General features: G+C 41.4%; 1 protein-coding gene across 2 annotated transcripts in view; it reads right to left on the minus strand.

The window, feature by feature from the left end:
* Positions 1 to 19,263, minus strand: part of Snx27 (sorting nexin 27) — an 80,986-nt gene that overhangs the window by 31,091 nt on the left and 30,632 nt on the right. For both annotated transcript variants that reach the window (XM_036190793.1, XM_036190794.1), the window contains exons 3-4: positions 5,580 to 5,772; positions 3,063 to 3,127 (exon numbers count right to left, since the gene is read on the minus strand). In XM_036190793.1, the coding sequence (XP_036046686.1) occupies positions 3,063 to 3,127; positions 5,580 to 5,772 (258 nt within the window). The remainder of the gene's footprint in view (positions 1 to 3,062; positions 3,128 to 5,579; positions 5,773 to 19,263) is intronic.

A 19,263-nucleotide genomic window follows, 5' to 3' on the forward strand; every position in this document is an offset into this window, starting at 1 on the left:
AAGTTCCAAGATCCACAGTGCATGTCAGGAATGGTGGCTGGTACTGAAACCCACAGTGGATGCTGTTCCCTTCTGCACTAAGCAATTATCATGCACCATGGCTGTAACCTTTATAGTTAAAGGTGTTCCTGCAAAACCAGCATACATTTACCTTCTCTTGTCCATAATTTCATAGAATAGGCACTGCTCCTACAGACCGAGGCAGTCTTACCAGGATTCCTTTTCTTGCTGTCGTTGAGGAAGCCCTCTATGGCTTCCCTTGGTCTATGTGATTGCTAATGCTCCCACTCTCACACACTGAAGGTGCATTAAGGTTTACTTGAATATATCAAGCACCGTGTGTGACACTAGAACAGGCAATCTGGTAAGGGACCAAACTACTAGGTGACTACATATGCAGGTGGCATTTGCAGAGTAGATAGATATACTGGACAGAAGACCATTAGGTCCCAAATGGGACAGCACAGAGTGACATAAAGCTTTAGCATGGTATTCAGAAGGAAAGCTTACAAAATGTTTATTTCTGAAATATTGTATTTTATAGTCTTAGATCATAGCTGACCACAGGTAACAAATTAAAACCATGGACAAGGGAGGGCACTATTATATTTTATACCCTTATCTACAAGAAGCCTATGATCTAGTCAGGAAAACAGGATATATACATATTAAATAGCTGATGGACAGTGCATTAGTATTACATATTCATCCTTCTTTCCAATTAATACTTATTAAGCACCTCCAACATGCGTGACACTGTGGTAAGGCACTGGGAATATAAAGATAATCAAGATTTAGCTCTTACCTACTGGTAGCTCACACACTCTTGTAAGCTAAAAATATAAAGTGACAAACTGATTATATGTATAAAAATTAGAAAATGAGATGGCAACAACACAGTGCTACTAACTGCAGGAGTTCTTTGTAGGATGAGAAATTGATGACTTGAGTCATCAGAGAAGAAAGACTTCAAAGAGAAGGTGGACTGGAAAAACAGCAGACTGGAAACTGCTTCTGCACAGCACAGTGAACGAGCTCACTGTGTCAAAGTAACAAAGAACAGATTTCATTCCAAAGACAGGAAGAACAGAGCAGGGAGAGCACAAAGGAGTGGTGAAGACAGCTGAAAAGTGCAGAGAACCAGAAGGGTGCTCCGAGAGAAGTGACCTGTGATCTGTTCTAAAGGATGAGCGGGTCAAAACAACAGGCATGGAGGTAAAGTCGGGGGATTCCCTGGAAGAGCAGAAACTCTAGGGAATGACATATGGATTAAGGAAATAAAAAGTACTCCAGAGCCAAAGACAGGGTCAGTAGGTTTGCTCTGTTGATACAGGCACTTGCCACTAAACCTGAAGACCTTGATGAGTTTGGTCCCCCAAACCTACATCATGGAAAGAACCACTGTTCCCCAAGCTGTCTACCATGTTGTGGTATGCTGCACTGCTTGTACAAGCATAGACACATAATTAATAAATAGATGTTAAAAACATACTTCGTAGGTTTGAAGACGTCTCACAGTGGCAGAGCATTTGCTTGGCATGCATGAGTTTCAAGGTTTGAGTTGTAGCCCCATGAAGAAGAAATGAAAGTACTAAAGTCTGGAATAACAATATATCAGACAATTGGTAGGGGTGGATATTAGAGAGAGGGCCAGATCAGCATGTGCCATGTGAGTGCCATGTAGGAGTTCAAACTGAATCCTGAAAACCGTGGGAAAGTTTCACATTTTTAAGCAGGGAAATGGCAGTAACACAGAGCAGTTCTCTAAGAACCTTAGCAATGATGGAGAAAATGACTACTGGAAAGAATGAAACTGTGTTTTCTTTAACATGAAAGATGAACCATGCTTTTATTCAGAGACAGAGAGAATTAAGGAGGAGTGATAGGGAAGGGGGGAGGGGAGGGGAGGGGAGGGGAGGGAGAGGAGAGGGGAGGGGAGGGAGAGGGGAGGGGAGGGGAGGGAGAGGGGAGGGGAGGGGAGGGGAGGGGAGGGGAGGGTTTTAGCATTTTCTCACAGCAGCAGAATTATGGCAGTGAACTTTCAATTAGTCCTGCCACACATACCATTAAGAAGGTTCCCCGATGTAAAGGAGACCCTAAACCAGTGCCTCAGGAGCTTTGAGATCAGCAGGCTACTAGGTCACTTCTACATGATTTTACAGCATTCTAAAGGAAGTAAGTTATCACATTTGTTGACCAATCAGGGTCCACCAGACAATGCAGAAATGATCAAAACATTACCTCAGGAATACAGAGAGAAACTTCTATCTCATGAAGAAATACAGTTTACCAACATGAAGGTCCAGAATAACCACTGTGGTTGCCATTTGTCATGAGATGAAAAAAAAAAAAATCACCTTTAAAATAACTTCAAAAACAGCAAATAAAGAGGGAGACAAACAGGTAGACATGCAGAGGAACAGTACAGTGAAAAGGATCGAGTATCTTCTAGCTCCAGCTGGGAGAGAAACAGAAGACTCACAAGGAAAATGGGTGGAGCAGGAGACCATCCCGTTCGAAACCAGCCAGACTCATGTCAGATGGAAGACGAGCATTGCATGCTTTCTCTCAGAGTTTAACACATGTACAGGACAAAATGCAAGGGACCGCACAGAGAGTCGAACAGGAAGGGGGTCAGGGACAAAAAGAGAAGGATGCAGCAGGAAAGAGACTGTACCCCAAACTCAAATGCATAAATACAAAGGAAAACAAAAGCAGGAAGGACAACTGGAGACCGGAGGAGACCAGAGGGAAGGGACGGGGAGCCTAATGAGGGGGAATGTGGACAAAATACAATGGCTGTGCATGTGCATCTGCGCATATACATGTGTGTAATTGAAAATACCATGATGAATTTATTATTTTATAGCATAACTAAAAAGAAACAACTAAGAGAAAAAGAACCCAGCTCTAGGTCTGAAAGGGCAGATATATATGAAAAAGAAATGGAAGAAATACAGTTGTTTGGAGAGTCGATTACAACTTAACCCACAAACATTGTCTACATTTTTGCCCATGAGAAGCTAAGCAGGAAATTATCAGTGCAGGAGGTATTCACCTACCTCATCAGATTCTGACAGGAACTCCTGCATGATGTCGCTCTCACCAATGACTCGGATGGAACACACTGTAGAAAACAAAGACAGTATCTAGCATCAGGCCCTAACTCAAGAATATGCTACGGTTTACATTTAAATTGTCAGGGCTGAGCATGGTCATACATGTCTGCAATTCTAGTACTACAGAGTCTGAAGCAAAAGGTTTGCTGCTAGTTCAAAGTCAACCTGAGCTATACGTCAAGACTGGGTATCAAAAAGTAAACAGAAAATGTTTAAATCATTGGTAATAAGCCACTGTAACCCAGTATATGTATCCTTAGCACATGCAATCCTTAGGCATGACAAACTATCCACCTAAATAATATAGAACAGTATAATAAAAGGAGATACAAAGATGTCGTTTGTTAAGAATGTTAAAAAAAAAAAAAGCATAGCATATTTAAATTTTCATCCTATGGGATCAATTATCATGTCAAAACATAGGAAAAAAGAGGCATAGGAGGAGGAGAAAGTTCAGGAAAGAATAAACCAAGTGTCAAAATGAAACACAATGGGAAAACATGTATTTGTTCTAGGACAGCAAGTCAGAGGACATCATCTATCATCACTGTGGGAAAGGCGCAGGTAACCAAAGACTCGAGCTCAACAGAGCATCTAACTCAGTCACCTACACAGTGATTTAAGACAGACAGACAGAAAGACAGAGAGGCACACAGAGCAAGACACAGGAAGAGAAAGGAAGAAGAAAGGAAGGGGAGGGGAGCAGGTAAACGAGTAACTAGTTGTCTAAGAAAAGTAGTCCCACCCCAGGATGATAAAGAACACTGACGATTTTATTGCATTTTACCCTATCTAATGTCCCATAGCATGTTCAGAGGCCAGCCTCCTTTAGGAAAACAGGAAAGTCCCACCACTTTCAATGTGGGAAACAGTTCTTCAGGAATAAGGTCCACTGCCAAAGTTAGTTATGTTGGGATGCTTTGTTTTGTTTTAATTTTAGATTGAATTAGGTCAATCAGTCTTTACACTATTACTCTTTTTTTATTTCATTTATTTATTTACTATGTATACAGAAGAGGGCGCCAGATCTCACTACAGATGGTTGGGAGCCACCATGTGGGTGCTGGGAATTGAACTCAGGTCCTCTGGAAGAGCAGCCAGTGCTCTTAACCGCTGAGCCGTCTCCGCAGCCCTGCACTATTATTCTTGCAAACTAACGTTCTAAAAGCCTACTGCACATGTGGCGGTCTGAATGAGAATTGGCCCTATAGACTCATTGGTTTGAGTGCCTCATTCCCAGTTGCTAGAACGATTTGGTGGGGACTGGGAAGTGTGGCCTTGTTGGAGGAAGTGTGACACTGGGCTTTGAGGTTTCTAAAGCTTATGCCTCTCCTGAGGATGAAATGTAAGCTCTCAACTATGGCTCCAGCTCTAGCGCCATGTCTGACTGCCTGTTTGCCTGCTATTATGCTCCCGCCATGATGATGGCCAGGCCTCACCCTCTGACACTGTAAGCCAGCCCCCAACTCAATGCTTTCTTCTATAAGCTGCCTTGGTCATGGTGTCTCTCACAACGATAGAACAGTAACTAAGGCACACAGCTAGCAAGCTAAACAGCTATGATATTACAGCCAGGCGAGTGCGTCTTTTCTCACAGTCACTAGATTATCTTATTCACATCCATGTCATTTCTAGAGAAATAAATATTTCAGTATCCACATCCACAGAATCTCAAGTTATCATTTAGAAGTTTCATTAATTCTACCTATAGGCTGCTGAGAACAAGGAGACTTTAGATGGGCAACAGCTGAGCAAACCTATACAGGAACAGCTGTAAAAGGAATTTTTATATAGGACACTGCCATGATCCAAGAATCATCAGTGCACCATAATATGTATTTCTAGGTAAATATAACCCTCTAAATAAAAGTCCACCAAGGACCACCAAAACGATTCATTTTTCTGCTGTGAGGTCCTCTGCAAATTAGCAAAGCAGGGTACTATCACTAGTGAACATGTCCACCTTGCCTTCAGGGCCCAGATCATTTACTACTTCTCATCTGAAACATGGCTTCCTTACACTACTGACCTTTAGGAAACACAGCTATGCAACTTAGGAACCAGAAGCGATGCCCACTCAGTATAATGGACTAGCTTACCTTTTAAACTTTTTTTTTCTTTTTCTTTTTTTTTTTTTTCTTTTTGAGACAGGGTTTCACTTTGTAGCCCAGGCTGGCCTCAGACTCACAGAGATCCACCTGCCTCTCCCTCCCGAGTGCTGGAACTAAAGGTGTGTGTCACCATTCCTTTCCCCTTTTAAACATTTTTAAAACGCACATTTATTTATTTGTCCATTTGGGTGGGACACCCACCCACCACTGCAAATGAGTGGTGGTGGTCTGGGGACAACCTGTGTGAGTTGGTTCTCTCCTTCTACTATGTGGGTCTTGGGGACTAAACTCAGGTCATTAGATGTGGTGGCAAGTGCCTTTACCTACTAAGAAATCAAGTCTGACTTACCCTTTTCTAGATATTCTTCCAATCCCCGACGCCGGGCATCTAGCTGTTGTTCTGATAATGAGAACGGCCACTTTCCCGGAAGTCGAGGAAATGTAAAGTTGGCAAACTCTCTTTTTAGGTTTTGGTGCAGGATGGCAAATTCCCGGTACCGCTTAGAACACAGCTGCCGCCCTGCCATGTAAACGTTGTACACCTGGTGAGACAGAAGAATGAAGAAGTCACAGTCACCTAAAGTCAGGTGGGTACTGCTATGGTGTCTTTCCATGCACTGCACAAACAATGTTCACAGCCATTTTAAAAGAAAACTTAATAAACATGGCAAAAGTTCTACACACAAGAGGCTACTCCTTTTGAGAGAAGAGTGATCTTATTTTTACCAGTTTCTCCAACATTTTTTTGAGAGTGGATTTATTTTCAGAAAGCCAGAAGTCTCTCAAAACCACTACAAATAAATACAATGAATGAACAAACAAGCTAAGAAGGAAGGAGATAAAAACCTAAGACATTATTATTATAAACAGTATGACTGGCGTGTGCAGCTCAGGCTAGCTAGCACTACAATCAATTTCAAAGGTAATCAGAGAAGCCGGGCAGTGGTGGCACACGCCTTTAATCCCAGCACTCAGGAGGCAGAGGCAGGTGGATCTCTGTGAGTTCGAGGCCAGCCTGGTCTACAGAGTGAATTCTAGGACAACCAGAAATGTTTCACAGAGAAATCCTGTCTTGGAGGAAAAAAAAGAAAAAGGTAGTCAGAGGATAACTTGTGGGTGTCTTTTCTCTCCACAATGTGGGTCTCAGGCAAAGCCAGGTTTTCAGGTGGCCTTTACTCCTGCTTAGCCATCTCCTCAACCCTATGGTTGCTTCCATTTTAGTTCTTCTCTCATTGACAGCATTGCGTTGTTTCTGAGTTCAGCTAGAAATGTGAACAATAATGCTATAAATGTTTGTATACATGTCTCCTGTTGTACACACTGACATGGGAACTGAACCAAGGCTTCAAAGATATGTGCATTTAACCTCAGGAGACAGTGTCCAACTAAGCTGTTGGATTTTTAACAACTTACACTCCTTTCCTTAGCATCTAAGGAAAAAACTCCTTTTAGAGGCTGGGAAGGAAGTATAATTGGTAGAGTGCTTGCCTAACATGCAAGAACACTGAGTTTCTAGCATGAGGAACTGCACACCAAAGAAACTAGGCATTGTGGGACATAATATAATCCCAGCACTCAGGAAATACAGACAGAAGCTCAGGGTCACCCTCAGCTATTCAGCAAATTCAAGGCCAGCCTGAGATATGTGAAAAGAAATGTATTTCTGTCGGCGGAATGAAAAAGAAAAAACTCGAAATGATCCTAATTTACTTTTCCCACGTTACTAGCCAGGACAATTGTCCCTTTGTCAACAAGACACACACATATATCACTTACTAAGGCCTTTCTTGATCATTCCCAAGATCTCATATTAATATCAGCATCACAATCTAAAAAAATTCCAACTTTTAAAAGTCCACAGTTGGCTGGGCACACCTCTAATCTCAGCACTCAGAAGCCAGAGGCAGACAAGTCTATAGAGTGAGTTCCAGGACAGCCAAAGCTGCATAGAGAAACCATGTCTCAGGAATAAAAAATTTAAAGTCCTGCAGTCTTTAAGAGTTCCGTCTCTTGCCGGGCATTGGTGGCGCATGCCTTTAATTCCAGCACTCGGGAGGCAGAGGCAGGCAGATCTCTGTGAGTTCGAGGCCAGCCTGGGCTACTAAGTGAGTTCCAGGAAAGGCGCAAAGCTACACAGAGAAACCCTGTCTCGAAAAACCAAAAAAAAAAAAAGAGTTCCATCTCTTTAAAACATCCAAAGTGTCTTTCAACATTCAAAACTTCTCTGTGATAAACATTTCTTCCTCTATCTTCTCTCGTAAAATACCAATTCTTGTGGTTCACCTACTGTCACTTTAAACTGTGTCATTTTTCACGGATCTGTAGTCTTTCATTTTGTTTTGAGATGTCTGTTTGCTTCACTATGTTGTCCACTTGGTCCTAAACTCCTGAGCTCAAATGATTCTCCTTCTAGGGCCAAAGGAACAAGTCACCACTCCAAGCTCCGTATGATTTTTCCACCAGGATTTTGTTTGGTTGTTTTTGAGACAAGGTCTCAATGTGTATGTAGCACAGGCTGGCCTCAAACTTGAGATTCTCTTGCCTCTGTCTCCCAAATGCAATGTGATTACAAGTGTGTACCACCATGCCCAGCTTTTTGTTGTTGTTGTTCTTGACAATCTTTTTCATTTGTGCACAGTATGAATATCCTCTCCCATTTTTCTCTATTATTTTTACTTTATTTAAGGGTCTTTTGAATAATAAAAGCTCTTAATTTTATTCATTTATTTATTTGATTTTATTTTGTTTTGTTTTTTGTTGAGTTTTTTGTTTGTGATGGTCTCATATAGCCCAGGTTGGCCTGGAACTCACTGCATAGCTAAAGCTGGCCCTCAACTTCTGATCCTGCTGTTTCTATCCCTCTAGGACTGGGCCACCACACCTAGCTCAGGTTACAACCTTCATTCCTTGCTAGCAACTCCACCAAGAACAGCAAAAAGCTCTGAATTTTAAAAGTGCCGTTTATCACTCTTCTTCATAGAGAACACTTTTGTGTCTAAACAAACTTTCTTCTACCCACAGATTTGAAACTTAAGTAGAGTGTGGTAATGCATGCATTCAAGAAATAGAGGCAAAGGGGTCACTGCAAATTCAGTTAAGGCCTACACAGCAAGTTGAAGGCCAGCCTGGAATCCATAGTGAGACTCTGTCTCTATAAAGTGGGGAAAAAGATCTAAAATCTATTTGCCAATATTTACTATAAGAACTTGTGATTTTTCTCTAATATGGAGTTCTACTGGCAATTTTTCTCATTTTCTTCCTTTTTACTTTTGATATTTCTTTTGAAGTCAAGATTATTTAAATTAATTTTTAATTGTTTCCCCTAAATACAAATATAGGCCACCCAAGCTGCATGTCCTCAAGTGGTCTGTATCAACCACTTACTATAAATAATAGACAACTGAACACAAAACAGGAAACAACTCTTTTCCAGTCATGAGACAGCAGGCAGCTAGGACCTGTGATCCACAGAAGAGGGAAAAAAAAGTAAGGTGAGCACTGTAGCTCCATGGCTCCCTGCTTGGGTAACTCCTAAAGGAAGGCTCAAGGGGGTTACAAGAACCAAGTGTACCGAGTGCACAGAGGCTGACACATCTGGATCTGTGGAGCTGAGCGTACACAAGGGTGCTAAAAACAGGCAGGCTCCAGAAACCCCCACCAGGTCACCTTGACTTCTCACTGAAGAGCAATCCAAGGAAAGAACTCACACCTCGGGGAGTTGTAAATGAACAACTCTCAAGAGTTCACACTGGGTTTAGAACAATTCCACTTTCCTCCAACCAGAAAAACCACACAGAATTCCCTGAATTTCTTAGAGTTTAAAACCAGCTCAAAAGGCCTGCTCTAGGAAGGAGACTAGATTAGTTCTAGACTATGAGCTAGTCTAGCTAGGGTTTTATATATATATATCTCATTCATGCAGCTTGTCTAGCATACTCAACATTAACTTTATGACATACTATGTTTTTTAAAAGCTATACAATGCCAGGCATGTTGGTGCATGATTTTAATCTCAGCATTTTGGAGGCAGGTTTTTGTGAGTTTGAGAGCAGCCTGGCTTACATAGTGAGTTCCAGAACAGCCAGAGCTTTATAATGACACCCTTTCTAATACCCACAACCGCCGCCGCCACCACCACCACCACCACCACCACCACCACCACCACCACCTCCACCTCCACCTCCACCACCTCCACCACTCCATCTCCTACAGGCCAATGGACTAAAATTTCTACTTTTAAAAAGAATCTAGCCTAGTATTGGTGGTACATGCCTTTAATCCTAGTACTTGGAAGGCAAGTAGATCTCTGAGTTCAAGGCCAGCCTGGTCTATAGAGTGAGCTCCAGGACAGCCAGTACTATACAACACAGTGAAACCCTGTCTCGGGGGTGCAGTGGAGTGGGAATCTAACAAAATCTAGTGTCTAATAGCATTAAGTTCAGTATCTAATACCCAACAAAAAATGTAACAGACATATAAAGAAGCATGAAAATTTTACAGACAGCAGGAAGAAAGACCAAACAGTAGAAAGAGCCTCAAGAGAGACAGAGACAAGAATCTAGTAAAGGGGAACTGTGGTACATATGGCTTTGGCTTCTCTTTGGGATTTAGGAAGCTCTATGAAAACTTTCACCACCTGAGGCAGAGGAGCACTGAGGTCTGAGAGACCAAAAGAAAGGCTGAAAATGAGCACAGAAAAGAAACCACTTGGCAGAGGGATACTGCAAACACTGCAGTGTCTGAAGGTAGAGTTTAAGATATCAATCAGACATGTGCTACATTAAGTCTCCAGAAAGCCAGACAGTGTGCCATAAAAATTATCCTTTGTGCAGCAACCCCAGTAAGGTATTAAACTCTCTGCTCCAGACTGCTTCCCCTTCTCCCAAAGTGTGCCATCTCTAAATAAACTGTCTCTGCCTCTACTAGTATCCACATCTCTGTCCAATTCCTCATCCCACCAAACAAGAGTGTGGAACCTCTCTAGAGATGCCTACCAAATCCAGACATATCACATTGGCACAACACATCCCACTGACTTGCAAGCCTCTTCCATGGGCCTCTACTGTGCTCACAACAAAAACCTGGTACACTGCTGGAAACTAAAGACAGTTTCACCTGGTGGCCCAAGCATATAGGAGGTGATTTAGCAATGGCTGGATCAGACACGATGTCCACCCACTACCCAGCTCCTTGTCTTCTACTAAAAAAAGATCACAGTAAACCCTTGATACACAGGACACGGGCAAAGATTTTTTTTTTTTTTTTTTTTTTTTTTTTTGAGACAGGGTTTCTCTGTGTAGCTTTGCGCCTTTCCTGGAACTCACTTTGTAGACCAGGCTAGCCTCGAACTCACAGAGATCCGACTGCCTCTGCCTCCCGAGTACTGGGATTAAAGGCATGCGCAAAGACTTTTGAAAGAGTAAAAGCAAGTCACTCCATATTCCTAGGAGTGAAGGAACACCAGCTCACATTCCTGCCATGACATTAATAACAAGAGATCTGATTCAGGAGAAACACAGCAGAGTTGGTTTGACTTCAATAAGAAAAGGCAGAAGAATAAAGAGAGAGAAAGAGAGAGAGAGAGAGAAAGAGAGAGGCGCGCAAAGACTAACCTAAAACAAAAGCTGGACCAAACAATATCTGCCTCTATCATGCGTCTAGCCCACATAAAGGACAAGGATACTCTACCATGACAGAGACCAGGTGAACAGGGTCTGGTGAGACAATGACTCAGTGGGTAAAAGCACTTGCAAAAAGCCTAACAGCCTAAGTTATTGCCTCAACATCCACAGGGTGGAAACTCCCAGATATCTCTGGCCTCCACACACACCCACAGTAAATAAGTAAACAACTAAATAAATAAACAGTTACAGCAAAAGGGGAGGGGTTCTTGTCTGCTGCACACTCAGGGGTAACTGAAAGCTCAGGACATGGAAGAACACTGAACCTGAGCTCCTGGCCCAGGTGCCAAACACAGGCAACAGCAGCTACTCAAGAGAAGCTATGGCCACAGTCAATAAGGTAAGGATAGTTCCAACAAGACCCAAACCCACTTTACTACTTACTCAGCTCCTTAACAGAAAAGACCCAGCCACTTCCAGGTTCAAATATTGATTTCAGTACTTACAGTTTTCCCACGAATGATGCTTTGAAGTCAAATACTCAAAAACAACAAAGCTGAGTATCCCTCCCCCTTCCCAATACTTATGAGAGATAATGAATCTACATGAGAACACAGATACTATAGTGGTTTGAATAAGAATGTCCCCACAGGCTCAACTATTTAAATGCTTAGTCACCAGGGAGTGGCACTATTTGAGAAGGACTAGGAGGTGTGGCCTAATTGAGGAAGTGTGTCACTGGGGGTGGGCTTTGAGATTTTTAAAAGCCCAAGCCAGGCTCAGGGGCTCTCTCTCTTCTTGTGGATCCAGATGCAGAACTCTCAAGTACTTCTCCAGCATCATGTCTGCCAGCATGCCACCATGCTCCCCAACATGACGACAATGGACTATACCCCTGAAACTGTACGCAAGCCCCAATTTTAATTTCTCTTGTAAGAGTTGCAGTGGCCATAGTCTCTTTACAGCAGTAGGACAGTCACCAAGACAGATGCTGAAACTATCAAGGACATTGGAGTAAGTGCGACTAATGTGAGGAAGGAGCTAATGTTAAAGGAGAAGGTGTAAAACAGGAATAAACAGATGAGAGACGTCAGCAAATATGAAAACCAGGTGCAAACATCAAACGGAAATGGCAGAAATAAGAAGCATATAGTGTGATGGGTTCACTCTCACAGTCTTATCAGTCAACAATGAAGACAAAGAATCGGTGAACTGAAAGATCACTGAAGACCATCCAGACAAAAACAAGAGAAAAAAGATAAAACAGAGCGCCCAAAAGCTCTAGCACAATACTAGTCTAACAAACATGTAACTGGAATCTCAGAAAGACAAGAGAGGGCTGGAGAAATAGCTCAGCCTCAAGAGCACTGGCTGACATTCCAGAGGACCCAGGCTCAGTTCCCAGCACCCACATGGTGACTCACAATCCTCTATAACTCCAATACCAAAGGATTCTACACCCTCTTGTGGCATCTAAGGGTACTAGGCATGAACATAGTGCACATACATACATGCAGGCAAAACATCCATATACATAAATCTTTTAAAAAATTTTTTAAAAGAAAAAGAATGGACAGCTGAAAAAATATACACTATCTGAAATTTTTCTAAAACCCACTTAAGACTTAGAGAAGTCAATGATAAAAAAAAGACTGTGAAGACAGCAAGAGGGGGTTAATATATTACATAAAAAAGACCAAAATGGGGCTGGAGAGATGGCTCAGAGGTTAAGAGCACTGACTGTTTTTCCAGAGGTCCTGAGTTCAATTCCCAGCAACCACATGGTGGCTCACAGCCATCTGTAATGAGATCTGGTGCCCTCTTCTGGCCTGCAGGCATATATGCAAACAACACTGAATACATAATAAATAAATCTTTAAAATAAATACTTAAATGAAATGAGCAAGTTTCTCATCACAAACTATGCAAACCAGAAGCCACATTGTGATTGTGTGTGTGTGTGTGTGTGTGTGTGTGTGTGTGTGTGTGTGTGTATGTGTGTGTGTGTGTGTGTGTGTGTTGTACACAAAGCCTTCCACTTATATGTGTGGGGTTGGAGGACATCATTCAGGACTTGGCTCTCTCCTTCTACCATGTGGACACCAGGGATGGTTCTTGGGTTGTCAGGCTTGGCAGCAGGCACATTTTTACCCCCTAAACCAATCTCACCAATCCATGGAGTGGCATTTTTATAGTAAAAGAAAACATTAACCCATAATTCTGTGTCCTATAAAAATAACTTTCGGGGCTGGAGAGATGGCTTAGTGGTTAAGCGCACTGGTTGCTCTTCCAGGAGACCTGAGTTCAGTTCCCAGCACCCATATGGCAGTTCACAACTGTCTGTAACTCTAGTTCCAGGGGATCTGACATCCTCATACAGACATATATGCAGGCAAAACCTCAATGTACGTTAAATAAATAAACAAATAAATCTTTTTTAAAAATAAAAATAACTTTCAAGCTCGGGAGCGGTGGTGCACACATTTAATCCCAGCACTTGGGAGGCAGAGGCAGGTGGATCTCTGATTTTGAGGCCAGCCTGATCTACAAATCGAGTTCTAGGACAACCAGGGCTACAGAGAAACCTGTCTCAAAAAAACAAAAACAAACAAAGAAAAAAATCTTTCAGCTGGGAGTGGTAGTTCATGCCTTTTATCCTAGCACTTAGGAGGCAGAGGCGGGCAGATCTCTTATGAGTTTGAGGCCAGCCACTGGCTTGGAACTTGCTATGTAGACTAGGCTGGTCCAGAACGCAGATTCATCTGTTTCTGCCTCCCAAGTACTGGGGCTAAAGATGTGACATCAATCAAAACTTTCATTGCTTTTTTTCTCCTTTTTGAGACAGGGTCTCATACTATAACCCAGGCTGGCCTGGAACTCCCTATGTATTATTATGGCTTGCAGAAACTGGCTCTCAGTGCTTTTTCCGACAGAAACTGAGGCTGCAGCTCAGTTCTAGCAGCTAGACAGTCTAGCCCAGTAAGTCTTTGGATCGTTCCTTAGTCTCACATCAACTGAGAAGAGTGCTACACCCTATAATCCCAGCAAGAGCTTCAGGCAGGAGGGCCAGGGGTCCAAGGTCATCCTTGGGGGCCAGCCTGGGATATGTAAGAGACTGTTGTTTTTAAACTTCAGACCCACAAAAATTGAAGAGGATACACTGTCTATAATAGATTTGCACGCGAAAAAATGTTAACTGAAGTTCTTTGGGCAGAGGGAATATGATACCAGATAAAAACTAGATGTATACAAAGTAATGAAACACACCAGAAATGGTGTGAAATGATATGAGGTTAAACAGACTTTTAATCCCAGCACTCGGGAGACAGAGGCAGGAGTATCTCTGTGAGTTCAAGGCCAACTTGCTTTACACAGTGAGTTCTAGGCCTGCCTCTAAAAAAAAAAAAAACAAACATCAACAAAAAAAAAGTAATTGGGTTTGGGGCCAGTGAGATGGCTCAGCAGATAAAACACTCCTCTGACGAGTTGCCACTACAAGCACACCATGGTACATACCACACTCACACATATATCATACACTATATGATATTTTTTATTTAAATTGGTACAAGCAATGATGTGCCAAATGAATAAAGAACGCACACCCAAGAAGCATGAAAAATACAACACCATGACATTACATCTCCAAAGGAACACAGTAACTCTCCAGCAGCCCCCAAATGAAAAGAAATTAGCAACACATCTAAAAGGAGATTCAAAGAATGAATTCTTTTACTCAACTAATACTTAAACAGGGGTATGTGCATGAGTGTGTGTGTGTGTGTGTGTGTGTGTGTGTGTGTGTGAGAGAGAGAGAGAGAGAGAGAGAGAGAGCACGAACATGCACGTGTGCACACACGCATGCATAGTCAGAAGACAACTTAAAGTAGGTTCTTTCCTACTATGTGAGTTCTGGGGACAAAACTCAGGGCATTATTAGGCTTGGCAGCAAGTACCTTTCCCTGCTGAGCCATCTGACCAATCCCCAGCCTCAACTAATTTTAAGATAACAATTACGGGGCTAGAGAAATGGCTCAGCAGTTAAGAACACTTGTTTTTGCAGAAGACCCAGGTTTGATTCCTATCACTCACATGGGGACTCACAACTATCTGTAACTCCCGTTCCAGGGAATCTGATGCCCTCTTCTGGCGTCTTTGGACAACAGTCAAACATATGGTACATATACACCCATATAGACTAAACTCTCATGCACATATAATTGAAAAAGAGGGAGGGAGGAGGAGAGAGAGAGAAAAACCCTAGTCAATAAAAGAGCTGATGGAAAACTTTCAAATCTTAGGGAAGATAATTCAAATTCAGTAGATTTCACTAGTAAAAGGTCTTCGCTGAAGCACCTTATGGTCACATATCAGAAGAGCAAGACAAAGAGCCAGGCATGGTGGAGCAGGCCTGTAATCCCAGCCCCTGGGAGGTGGAAGAGGAGGGACAAGGAGTTCAGCATTGTTCTCAGCTACAGACTGAGTCTGAGGCCAGCCTAAGCTACATAAACCTGCCTCAAAAGAAGGGGAACCGCAGCTCTGCTTCCAGACTGTCGGCAGAATGTGAGCCTCACACCCTTCCTACCATACCTTCCCTGCCATGATGCACTGTATCACCTTCAGCACATGAGTCAAAATAAACCCCTTCTCTTTTTAAAGACAACGATGGAAAAACCAAGCAACTCCCAACCCCATATATATTTGTAAAATAAAAGTCAAATCATGAATGAGAAAATCATTATACTAACATCAGATTCTCAGTAGAAACTTTTCATAAGCCAGAGAAGGGATGATATTTTTAAAATCCAGAAAGAAAAAATTGCCAGCCAAATATACCAGTAAAGCTTTTAATCAAAAAAAAAAAAGAAAGGAAGGAAGGAAGGAAAGAAGGAAGAAAGAAAATAAATGAAGTCTTTCCAAGAGAAATAAAAAAAAACAACAACAACAACAACAACAAAAAACCTGAAGGAATTCATTATCACCATACTTAAAGGCATCCTCCATTGGAGGAAAAAAAATGATGATCATCATGAAAACTAACAGAATATATACACAAAAAGAGAAAACAATGAAACCTTATTAATACAAAAACTTAAACCACAAAAATGAACAAGGAAAAAATATACAAAATTACTAGAATATTAAAAGACAAGAGTACATTTTTACTTATCAGTAATCTTGAAAGGGTACACCTCTTTGATCCCAGCACTCAGGAGGCAGAGGCAGGTGAATCCCTATGGGTATGAGGCCAGCCTGGTCTAAAAAGTCAATTCCAGGACAGCCAAGGACACACAGAGAAATCCTATCTAGTTAAAAAAAATAAAATAAAATAGAAGATATAGAGTGAATGGATTAAAACAGGGCCAACACTATGCTGCCTTAAGACATTCACTTTACCAAGTAAACACAAAGATCAAAAGTAATGGATGGAAAAATAAAGAAGATAAAAGCAAGCAATAGTAGCTATTCTTACATAAAAATAGGTTTTATGTAAAAAACAACCAAAACTGTATGAGACAAAAGGCATCAATATATAATGATAAAGGGACAAATTCAACAAGAAAGAAGGACTGCAAATATATATATATATATATATATATATATATATATATATCCCAAAGCATTCAATTATCTAAGCAAATATTATTATAACTAAAAGGAGAGGACTCTAATGCACTAATAGCTAGAAACTTGACACCACACTTTCATTACTGGGCAACCACTCAGACCTCTCCAAAATATCAACAACCTATTCTTTTTTTTTTTTTAAAAAGATTTATTTATTTATTTATTATGTATACAGTGAGTGTTCAGCCTGCAGGCCAGAAGAGGGTACCAGATCTCTTACTGTAGATGGTTGTGAGCCACCATGTGGTTGCTGGGAATTGAACTCAGGACCTCTGGAAGAACAGCCAGTGCCCTTAACCTCCAGCCCTCAACAACCTATTCTAAGGACTAAAAGCACCCAAAAAAACATTTATACAAAATTCTAAGAGTTATGGAACACACACACATTCTTTTCATCATCAAATAGAATTCTATGGAACTGATTGCATGTTAGACTACAAATCAAGTTTCAACAAAGTCAAAGAAATTATAATCAAAACCTGTTTTTCTAATACCTCTCTCTCTCTCTCTCTCTCTCTCTCACACACACACACACACACACACACACACACACACACACACACACACAAGAAATCAACATGAAAATCTTTATGGAAACCCACTATTTTGTAATCTAATTAAAAGTATAATAATTTAAAAGACATGAATTATTAATGAAACTTCAGTGTGAGGTATGGAATGACACCCTGTAAGTTATTAGTCAGGGACGCTCCAGAGGCCCCTGAAACACAGGCTACTACATTGCTCCTGCTTGCCCATCAAAACTAGGTGATCAAACTCTGTTGCTGCAGATACAACACACTTAGGTTGTGGACATAGAGAAATCAAGCTGGAACTGACTTGAAAACTTACTGGCTAGCTTTCACAGTCTGAGAGGGCTCTCTGTAGACTACTGGGGGAGAAAACCACCAATTGTACTCCTAGCAGTGAACCTTGCATGCTACAGTACTGACATATCAGGCAAGATGTGCCCACTGGTGCACTTGTGGCACACAGAAGGGGTAACCAACAATTATTTTTGGAGTGGATTTGAGGCCTGTTCTACAGGAGGAAATCCATGCTTAGTACATAAATCCGGTCAAAAGGCCATGACTAAGAGAAGTCATAAGCTCTAGAGAGCAACCTATTACTGTGGTCCTGCTAAATGAACACACTGTCAAATGGTCTTCTAAATAATTATGTTTATACACTCGGATAAATGCTTCCTTCAATCCTAGCCAGAAAAGCTTCTCTCTTAAATGAGCAGCAGTTAATGCAGATTGATAATCAGTCAAATACTTAGCCCTAAATGAAACATCTGTATTAATTCTTCTTCAACACAGGGCTCAGGAAACAATATGTAAGGGGTGTGTGTGTGTGTGTGTGTGTGTGTGTGTGTGTGTGTGTGTGTGAGAGAGAGAGAGAGAGAGAGAGAGAGAGAGAGAGAGAGAGAGAGCGCCAAAGGAAGAGAAGGGTGCTGTGAAATGCTGCCTTCTGGACATGAAAAGAACTCTCTACAGTTATGGTCACCTACACAACATCAGTCAACATTCCAACAAGAAGTACCAAGACTCAGTGGGTAACCAAACCATTAATCAATCAATCAATAAGGAAAGGACATGAAGGGGAAATAACAGGGTGCTTTAGGGAAGTTGAAGAGAGATTTGGAGTGCATTATCATCAAGACACATTGTATTGTTTGTAAGCATGAAACTGTCAAAATCAAGATTTGATTAACAAGAACTTTACGAACTGCACAAATACATGAAAAGTCTACAGTGAACAATGGTGGGTATAGGTGCTGCTGACAAGGCTAATGGCCTTGGTTCAATGCTTGGAACTCACACAGGAAAGGGGAACTGACTCCTACAAGTTGTGCTCTAGGCTTTCCTACCTGTACCCTGGCATGCACACCTGGCATGCACATGCCCCCCTCTCCACACATGCACACGCACATGCACGCGCACCAGATCCTATACAACAAAAACAAGAAAACTAAAAATCAATATCCTTAGTGAACAGACATGTAAAAGCTTTTCAACAAAATACTAGTAAATCAAATTTAACAACACATAAAATTATAGATGAACAAATGAAAAAAATGATTCAACATATGTAAATCAATAAATATATCCTATCAAATAATGAATGATAAAATCACCATCATCGCAACACATTCAGAGAAAGCATTTGCTGAAGTTCAGCATTCCTCCAAAAAAAGCTTTCAGCAAAGTATACCAGGATTATATCTCAACACAGGAAGGACTATATAGGACAAACCCACAGCCTAAATCACATCCAATGAGGGAAAGTTGAAATTGTTCCTCTAAGATCAGGAACTAGGCAAATATGTTCAATTACTCTATATTGATCATTACATATTACATACAAGGATTTGCTATGGCATACTGTACCCCACAACTATATAAAATGACTGTGCCAGTTAATATTAAAAAATATATTTAATCCAGATGTAGTAGGAGTAACCTATCCTCATAATCCCAGCATTTGAAGACTAGGTTGGAAGAATTGCTAGCAATACGTAACAAGTTTGAAGCCAACCTGAGCCATTACATAGCAAGACCATATGAGAAATCTCTCTCTCTCTCTCTCTCTCTCTCTCTCTCTCTCTCTCTCTCTCTCTCACACACACACACACACACACACACACACGAATGTGTATGCATACACATGTGTTTTTGAGACAATGTCTCACTCAGTAGTCCAGGCTGGTCTGGAACACATGTAGACTAAGCCTTTAAACTTTCAGCAGTCTTCCCAGATCTGCCTCTCCCACTTCCATGC

The sequence above is a fragment of the Onychomys torridus genome, chromosome 6 (assembly GCF_903995425.1).
Source record: "Onychomys torridus chromosome 6, mOncTor1.1, whole genome shotgun sequence".
Taxonomy (NCBI): Eukaryota; Metazoa; Chordata; class Mammalia; order Rodentia; family Cricetidae; genus Onychomys; species Onychomys torridus.